The sequence below is a fragment of the Amphibalanus amphitrite genome, unplaced genomic scaffold (assembly GCF_019059575.1).
Source record: "Amphibalanus amphitrite isolate SeventyFive unplaced genomic scaffold, NRLGWU_Aamphi_draft 001201F_arrow, whole genome shotgun sequence".
Lineage (NCBI taxonomy): Eukaryota > Metazoa > Arthropoda > Thecostraca > Balanomorpha > Balanidae > Amphibalanus > Amphibalanus amphitrite.
Window position 1 is genome coordinate 28,506 of NW_024882695.1, and position 9,837 is coordinate 38,342.

The 9,837-nt window shown below is 50.6% G+C and overlaps 1 protein-coding gene across 1 annotated transcript; it reads left to right on the forward strand.

Annotated features, from left to right (window-relative positions):
- Positions 1–977: 977 nt before the first annotated feature.
- LOC122371071 (CD209 antigen-like) lies at positions 978–9,606 on the forward strand. Its single transcript, XM_043347151.1, has 2 exons — positions 978–1,457; positions 8,621–9,606. Exons 1-2 carry the CDS (start codon positions 1,440–1,442, stop codon positions 9,548–9,550), a joined length of 948 nt encoding a protein of 315 aa, XP_043203086.1. The 5' UTR covers positions 978–1,439; the 3' UTR covers positions 9,551–9,606.
- The last annotated feature ends 231 nt before the right edge of the window (positions 9,607–9,837 follow it).

Genomic DNA, 9,837 nt, shown 5'->3' on the forward strand with positions numbered 1-9,837 from the left:
CCTCTAACTGACCTCAGGTCAGTGACCTAAAAAAAACCGGACTATATGTTATACAACTCGGTGAACTTAGCACATCCTGAAAGTTTGAAGGAAATCAGTCAAAAACTGTGAGTTGGACAGGTGCATGAAGAAAATTGAAATTTGACCATGACCTTGTACCGGTTTTTCTGACCTGGTGACCTGACCCAAGGTCACCCGGACCTGAAATTTTCAGGTCATACGTAAAAAGGTTGCCCCATAGGCTGTGCCAAATTTGGCGGCGCTGCGCGCCGCCGTTTTTACGCTATCTTCGAAAAACCTTAGGGGGGGGTCGCATCGACCCCCCCCCCCTGCCAGGGCGAGGGTTAATGCATGGGACAATGCACCTGCATAATGTCTGACCTCAGCATCCGGCTATAAAGATCTTATGCCGTCGGCGTTAAGCCGGCGGCTGGCTAAGTGGTCCCTATGACCGCACAGACCACTGGTCAAACCGGCGGACAAGAGCTCTGTTGGCGGTACGGTCGCCGACCCTGCCACAGAAGCGCGGCGGCCTTCCACGGAGCAGCACCGGCGGCGTCCCGTTCCGCCATCAGCCGGCGGTCATGTTTGTCAGCAGGAGCGTCATCCTCTGTGCCGTCATGGTGAGCGGCAGGCAGTCTCCGAGGGCGGGCTGTGCAGGGATGATTTATCCCGCGCCCTGCTGAGGGGTGGGGGGTGTTTGAACACCCCCCTGTGGTTTTTCGCGAATATCTCAAAAACGGTGGCGCGTTTTTTGGTACATCTTATCATAAATCAATTTTACACATGGTGTGAAAATTTCAGATCAAGGTCATTCAAGGTCAGGTCACCAGGTCACTTGAAGTGACCTCACCTTATAAAAGTTTCGATGTCTGCCAACTACACCGAGTCACCGATCGCTTTGAAACTTTCGTCGATTGCTAAGAGAAATAGCATGTACCTGTATCAAGTTGTGATAAACAGCTATGAGATTCGGGACGAGACTGTATTTACTGAATGCATCATAAGTAAGATTATTTTAGTATCACGAGCTATTTCGTGTTTCACACTATTTCGTGAGGCTCCGCCCGGAGGGCGGATCCACGATACATCTCCCTCCTTTGGCGAGACGGACGTCACGGTCCGAAGCATCTTCCGCTGCGGGTCACTCTGGGAGAGGACGATTTCACCTCCCCATGACCATCTGAAGTCGTTGTCCTGTTGTCGGCTCTGCTCCGAGTGTAAGACCGCCTTTCGTTCGGAGGTCTGGACTCTTTGGTCTGGATGCTTCTCGGCGGAGTGAGCGCCCTTTGTGCTGGAACCTTCAGGTCACGACGCGACGGATGAGACTGCAGCAGAGCTGGTAGGTGTGCCGGGCTCATCGATCTTGTTGCAGCGCGGGCTGGTGCTGGAGGCGGAGAGCGCTGGTGCTTGGGCTCTTCATGCTCACAGAGCTTTAGATGACAACGATTGCGTCGGTAAGTAGCTCCTCCGGTCTGTACTATGTAGCTTCTTGGGCCTGCTTTCTTGAGAACCTTCGCTGACGCCGACCAGTCTGATTCTTTGTCGGTCTTCATGCGAACATTGTAACCAGGCTTGAGATCTGGAAGTAGTCTAACCCCATTCCGCTGGTTGAAGTACTTTTCCATCTTCCTCTTCCCCTCTTCATCCTTCTCACGAGCTGCTTGATACTCATGTTGCTCGGTTTGTGCCACCGGAAGTCTAGTTTGCAGGTTGCGTCCCATGAGCAGTTTTGCAGGCGAACAGCCAGTAGCCTCTATGGGGGTAGCTCTATAGTTTAGGAGAGCCAAGTGCCAGTCTTTTTGCTTTAGGATCCACTTAGCGGTGCGTACCGCACGTTCAGCAGCTCCGTTGGACGACGGGTGGTGTGGATCAGTCACACGATGTTGAAAACCGTAGGACTTCCTGAACTCCTCGAATGCCGCAGAAGTAAACTGTGTACCTCCGTCGGTTGTCAGAAGATCTGGAATCCCGTGCTGACTAAACAGTGTTTTTAGACACGCTATCACGCCTGTGCTGCATACATTGGTAAGGCGCTGGATCTCCAAATATCTGCTGAAGATGTCGATGGTTACCAGCCAGATGGAACCACCAGAATGGCATATGTCTGTTGCCACGTGGGACCACGGCTTCTCTGGAACTGGTGTGGAGATGAGCGGCTCTTTGCGCTGTTTGGGTGAGTTGATTTGGCAGAAGGAGCACTGCGTCACATAGATCTTCAGATCATTGCTGATTTCGGGCCACCAGACAGATTGTTCTGCTCTTTCTCTTCAGACTTATGCAGTCCAAAGTGTCCATCGTCATGCAGACGTCGCAGCATCTCTTTCTGAAGCGTTGGCGGAATCACGAGACGCCTGCCGTGCATCAGAAGCTTTCCGAATGTGGTGTAGATAACAGTGACCTGTCCTCTTGCAGCAAAGTATTCATTAAGACTATGGTGCTTCAGTCCTTCCTTCCAGCCGCTGAGTGTTTGTCTCACTACTTGTTGGAGTACGCTGTCTGCTGCTTGGGCTTCGCTGATTTCTTTCAGACGCTGCTGGGTGGCTGGAAGCGCTTCGTATATCATTGCACAGTACTGGTGGACCTCGCTGACCATGACGGAGCTTGTTTCGTCCTCCTTGGTGCGATCTGGGAATCTTGAAAGAAAATCCGGAAGAACATGCTGTTTTCCTGGGACGTAGCTGGCGCGGGCATTGTACGTCATCAGTCGCATCAGGAGGCGCTGGCATCGGAGAGGTGCCTCTACCAGATTCCTCGAGTTGATTAGAGGAATCAGAGGCTTGTGGTCAAGCTGAAGCTCAAACTCAGGCAAACCCGCCAGAAACATGTGCATTTTCTCGCAAGTCCAGGTGGCCGCCAGAAGCTCTTTTTCTATCTGCGCCCATTTTCTCTCTGTTTCTGTCATCGTTCTGCTGCAGTATGCTACTGGCTTGAGCTCCTTACCATGTCTTTGTAGTATACAGCCTCCCAAACCATAGCTGCTGGCATCGGCACTGACAACGGTTGCTTTTGTCGGGTCATAGAAGGCCAGCACGGGTGCTGATGTCAGCAGATGCTTCACTCTGTCCAGTGCATCCTGCTGTGCCGCTGTCCACATCCAAGCAGTATCTTTCTTTAGCAGATCATAGAGCGGTCGAAGGTTTTCTTGGATGTTAGGCACGAATCTGCCTAGATAGTTGATCATGCCGAGGAGCGACCGCAGCTCTTCAATGTTTCTGGGAGCCGGGAGGTTTGTGATCGCTTCTACCTTCTCTTCGTCGGGCTGGATGCCGTGCTTGCTGATCCGGAGACCCAGGAACTTGATTTCTTCTTGCTTCAGCTGGCACTTCTTCTTGTTTAATCTCAGTCCTGACTCTTCGATTCTCTTCAGGACATCTTGCAGACGGACGTCGTGTGTGCTGTCATCGCCGTAGCATACGATGTCGTCCATGTAGCACAGGACGCCAGGTAGGTCTTTCAGAATCTCATGCATTTTCCGCTGGAAGCATTCGGGCCCCAGGCTTATGCCCATTGGCAGTCTAGTGAAGGCCTTGCGTCCGAAAGGAGTGATAAAGGTGGTGAGCAGTGAGCTTTCAGGGTCAAGCGGCAGTTGAAAGAAGCCTGAGGAGGCATCCAGTTTTGAAAACATAGTCGCGCCGTTGAACTTTGAAGTGAGATCTTCCAGTGTTGGAATTGGGTACACTTCTCTTTTGATGGCTTGATTCAGTTTCTTGTAGTCAACGGTGATCCTCACTCTGTCATCGGCTTTTTGAACCGGTACCATAGGCGCGCACCAGTCAGTGGGCTCGGTCACTGTCTCCACGATGCCTTGCTGTTCCATGCGCTCCAATTCTCGCCTGACTCCCTCTAGCAGAGGAATTGGAATTTTCCGTGCTGTATTCACAGCGCTAGGCACTGCGCCTTCAGCGAGCTTTATGGTGATTGGAGTAGTCTTCATCAGCCCCGTTTCTCCAAACACGCCTTCACTGATCTTGCTGACTTCGCCAGTGAACTGCAGTACTGCCAGCCGGGAGCTAGCCGAGCGTGACAGTAGATTTTCTGAGCATGTTTTCACAACATAGAACACCTCAGAGTGGAGAACTTTGCCTCTGTAGTGTACGCGAGCTTTCACTTTGCCTTCAACGTCAAGGATTCTGCTGACACTTCTTAAAGTGTTCTTGGCAGGCTGCAGCTGTGGAAGGCCAAGTCTCACGTAGTCGTTCCAGCTAAGGATGCTTACATCTGCACCAGAGTCGACTTTAAACTTAACTTTCTGCTTGTTCATGTCCGCTAGGATGGTCCAATGTGGGATGACATCTTCGTCAACATCCCCGACGAAAGAATATTCATCAGTTTCTTCAGCCTGCACGGATGGAGATGGCCATTCGCAGTTCACCTCTCGAGCTGATATACGAGAGAGGCACACGGCAGCGAAGTGGTCCCGTTTTCCGCATTTGTTGCAAGTTTTGCCTTTCGCGGGACATTCTCGGGGGCGAGCGTGGCGGTCATAGCCACAGTACTTGCATGCACCTTGTCCTCTGGTCTGCTGACCTCCGCCAGAAAATCTTCTGCTGCCACTGTGCTCATAGCGCTCGACTTCCGCTTGGGGGCGCCTGCACTGCTGAGATGGTACCGATGGCGGCCTGTGCACATCGATACGATCAACATTCTGCTGTGCTTCTTGTCCATTGCTCACTATGTCCATGTTACGCATCATTGTCACGACCTTATCCAGGGTTATGTCTTCTTCCATGGCTCGGAGCTGAATTTTCATGGATAAGTCTTTGTTTTTCATGCCAGCGATGAGCCTGTCCCGGATTCGTTCTTGCTTGTTTTCAAAGTTGCAGTGCTCGGCCAGAGCAAACAAGCTGCGCATGAAACATTCACTGCTTTCATTAGCTGCTTGGCATCTTTTTTTCAAACGCCTGGCGCTCGGCTATGAAGTTGCGTTTAGGGATGAAATAATCATTGAACTTGTCTACTAGTATGTTGTAGTTATTTGCCTCCTCTGCCGGCAAGCTCAGTGTATGAACGACGTGTTCTGCTTGTGGTCCCATTGCGTAGATCAGGGCGGCGACTTGAATGTCATCTTCATCCTTGTGGAGGCCAGATGCCAGCCGATAGCGCTGAAATCTATCTCTCCACGCTGGCCATCGCTCTGGCGTCGTGAAGTCAAATTCATCTGGAGGACGGAATACTCCTGGCATGCCGCAAAGCTTAGTGTTAAACTATTCGACACTTGAAAGCAGCGTTCAGTGATAAGTCAAAGTTTACATTCGTTTGTCAACTAATCTTTAAATCAGAGTGCGCTTGTCTAAAATATGCACATGCAATTCAAAAATATGTTAGTACCTTAACTTCTCGCTTACTTTATATCACCAGCTAATCATTAAACAAAACTATGGCTAAATTATTATTTTTATATAAAACGAAATCCTGCCGGCTGCGCCATGTATCAAGTTGTGATAAACAGCTATGAGATTCGGGACGAGACTGTATTTACTGAATGCATCATAAGTAAGATTATTTTAGTATCACGAGCTATTTCGTGTTTCACACTATTTCGTGAGGCTCCGCCCGGAGGGCGGATCCACGATACAGTACCAAATGTACCTATATCTCAGAATTTTGATATCGATAACTTAAGGTCAGGTCAATTTTGCGACCTCCCCATTACCTACCTATAAGTCAATGGGAGAAAGCTGAAACGCGCCACTTTTAGACGAAAGCCATTACCTATAAACACTTCCAAGCCCTGAGTTACAAGTAACTTAAACACACTGAGCGCGGCGCATTTGCAGGACGTGGAAATCCAGGACCCCCAGTCGGGCGCGGGTTAAATCCCGGGTCCATGTGCTTGACGTTACTATAGGCATACCTACTTGAGATTATTTTCAGCGTTAAAATAAAAGTTAACCCTCGCCGGACCTATTGGTTTTCTACATACGCGCCGGCCGAGAGGGGGGCGGGTACGACCCCCCTCGCCGTTTCGCCCCTGGTGGAGCTAGCGCGTCGCGGAAAAAACGAGCGTGTGCGCCGTTACGAGACGCAGAGATTGGTACCCGATTTTAAGGTCCTAGGTCAACCGGTGACCTCTGAGGTCAGGTCAAGTGCCCCAAGGTACAGTTTAGTTTTTGATGAATAACTTCGCAAAAAACGGCCGCAGAGCCGCGATTTTGGCAGCATCGTGTTCGCCTCGATCAGGTGCGTCGAATGATATACTTTTTGTTCGGGTCAGGTCAACTTAGGGTGTTGACCTCAAGTCAAGGTCAGGTCAGCATCCCCAGGTCACGAAGTTGGTCGAACGAGGTCATGTCGCATATCATTCGATTCGGCAGGTCTTCCTGAGACCATTGGTGGCTTTCCCGACTCGCTAGCTCAATTTGATCGGGAGTTATTGACGAAAAACTAATATGACCTTGATGACGTCATAAATGACGTCACGCAAGGTCAACATTGCAAAAGTGACGCATCTAACCTTGCAAGGAGTGTATCAAATCACGATTATTTGTGCTTGAGATAGTTGGAGATCGTTCCCGGCGCCAGAATAGCAGTTTTCATTTTTCCCCGTTGACTTACAACCTAATGATGAGGTCACGAAAATGACCTTGACCTCATATGACCTTAAGGAAAAAAATCCGAGATATACAAGCTGTGAGACTCATAATGGATAGTAGATCCTGCAAGTTTCATTTCCCTGTGACATCTCCTCTGGCAGTGAGGACGTTGCGAAGTTGCGACATCTGAAGACCGTGCAGAGGTTCACTTATGACGTCATAGGTCAGTGACCTGACCTGACCCAAAAATGCGGTTGATGTCAAAAGATCCGGCTTGAATCAAAGGTCAGGTTTGCCAGGTTTCAGCTCTCTATCGCCAGCGTGTTCGGAGCTATCGCGAAAAAAACCCTATGGGGGGGGGGGGCGGCACCCGCCCCCCCCCCTCGGCCGGCGAGGGTTTTAACCCTTACTTATTGTACACTCATATGCCACCAGTGTTCATTTACCGCGGATTTGCTTTGTCTGCATCAAATTGTCCACAGAGAAAAATCGTGCTGAACTTCTGACGTTGAGTATGGGGTAAGACGGGCAACTATGAATCCAATGGGTCTGTAGGATAATTGTGAAAATAGTTTTGTTGCTGTAGGAAAAAAGAAGCATTGCTAATAAGAATATGTTCGATTCCGATACTCACAGACATGCTAGCAATATTCCTTCTTCGCAGTTTATTCTCGAATAATGAATGTTAAAAACGGATCTACATGTCTTCTGAACTAGGGCCTATATATGAGCATACGCCTTCTGCACGAATCTCGTATACCTACCTACTGCCATTTCCGAAGAACTTGAGACCAACGAGCGACTCTAGGTATCAATTCGGCTAATCTCGGGCATTTTTTGCGAGCTATGCTGGTCGGTGAAAGAAGCTGGCCGTCTTGCCCTACCCATGTGACCGTCTTACCCCATGGGGTGGGGTAAGACGGGTTTTTGCAAGGTTTTGCAAAAATAGCTGCAGTTTATTTGTTGAATCAGGTCTAAGTCTCATCTTCTGGCAAATGGAAGTAAAATGTCTAAAAAAATGTTTTCACTCAGTTTTCCGTCTCTATGATGTTTCTAACCGGCCGAAAATTGCTCCAAAGTTAAGGTGCCCGTCTTACCCCACTTTCCCCTAGCCCTCGCCGGCATGCAGGCCGCAGGGGGAGGGGGTTGATGCAACCCCCTCTAAGGTTGTTCGCAAATAACTCGCGTAAAAAGCGGCCGATCGCGACGAAACTTTCAGTACCCTCGCACTGATCAATTTTACACTTACCCTGCAAGTTTCATGACCCTAAACCAAATGACCTTTGACCTGTGACCTCTTTTCCGAGACCATGTTTGGCCGGAATCGCGATTCGGCGTATGTCGGCTCGCATTAGCCGCGCGTTTGCAAGCTTTTCGTGGTTTCAAACGTTCAAACATGTGATTTGATGTTGCTCCCATAGGTACATAAGGGTGGGTGTCAAGGTCACCTGAAGGTCGGGTCAGGTCATTGACCTTTGGTGACCTCGGGTGACCTCTGTTCACTTTTTCGAGTTTTACAGGTTTCTAGGCCAGTTTTTGGAGCTGCATTCGAATTTAGCAATCGTTTGAACATTTACGAAGTAGTTTTGGTGCCTTCGTAACATGTTACGAAGCTGTCAGAGGCGGTTGACACGTATTACGAATACCAGTCACAACCCCTACCGGTTGACCTGACCTGACCTGACCCGACCTGGTCTAAATGCTTGAAGACATCATCTCTGATCTGATCAAAACTAACACGATATTCGTGATCAGCACCCCGGAAAACCACATACCAGCCACACTTTACGACTTTCTAACAGGTCCCGATTTTCCCGGTTTTCGGGTCATTGACCTGACCTGGAAGGTCACCCGATGACCTAGGACCTTAAAATTGGGTATCATCGGCTTCCGCTCGTGATGGGCAACACGCTCGTTTTTTCCGCGAAGCTCTAGCTCGATCAGGGGCCAAACGCGAAGGGGGTCGTACCAACCAACCCCCCCCCCCCCCTTGTGCCGTCGAAGAACGCAAAATGGCCTGTGCCGGCGAGGGTCTGGGCTAGTGTCACTGTGTTCTGACCCCACATCGTCCTCCTGATCCTCAGCTGGCTGGAGAGGGTCGTGACCTCTCAGTGTCGGCTGGACCAGCGCCTCTGACTCCCTCCGAGGGTGACCCAACCGGGGTCATGGCTGCCCCGCTGCCGCACAACTCTCGCTCCGGGTGGCACTCGGCAAACGACGTCTGCACTGACCACCTGCTGACGCTCAAAACCGAGGGCGAGCTCGCCAAGACGGCCGTCCTGCAGAGACTCTCCGAGCTTCAGCGTGCTATAGGCCGTGTTGGAGACGAGCTGGGGGACCTCAGACATGCCGTCGAGCAACTGGCTCAGTCAATCATCACGGCAGTGGAGAACGGGAAGGAAGATATCCTGACAGAGCTTGGATACCTGAGGTCGGACTACACTCGACTGGCCCGCACACTGGAGCTCTTACAAAGCGGAACCGATGACTCCCTGCGGGACATCAGCTCTCGCTTGGACATGCTCGCGAACGCGCCCCAGCCAAGACCATCGTGTCCTGCCGGCTCTACGCAAAGACCGGATGGACAATGTTACACATGTCCGGCACTTGGCGTCCTCCACACCGACAACAACTGCTACTTCTTGTCTGCCGCCCCTGACCCGCATCGGAGGGCGGAAGAGCGCTGCAGCGAAGGAGGCCTTGGTCATCTGGCCACTATGACTCCAGCGAACAGGGAATTCCTGTATCTGCTCGTTGGCAACCAAGTCAATAGCGACACGGCCTGGATCGGCCTGTCTCGGCCGATGGGTTCAGCCGAGTGGGTCTGGAACGACGGTTCGCCGTACGGACCCTTCACTGACTGGCCCAATGGCCAGGAGCCGGCCCCGAGCCCATTTGATCAGTGCGTCAGTGCGCGTACATTTCAGACAGATAGATGGTTCACGTCGGCATGTACTGACCGATACCCTTATATTTGTCAGGTCGCAGCCACCTCTACGGCAGCTGAACCATGATGAGACGCCACCCGCCACCTAGGACATAAGAACAAAGGAACTATTTCAAGTGACAGACATTTAACATTATCTGTGTAATGTGTATGTTATTCATGCCTATGTAACCTTGGCAGGAATAAACGGTGGTTTCTGGATGGTCTTTTACTGGAGCATCATGCTTTGCCTGGGGTTAAATTAACTATGCTTCCTGTTCTGTTCAGCGGTTCAGTGGAAACTGTTCAGTGGGAGTTGATACGGTTGTTCATTGTGGAATTGATCTGAAATAGGTGAGCTATCTGAAAAAAACG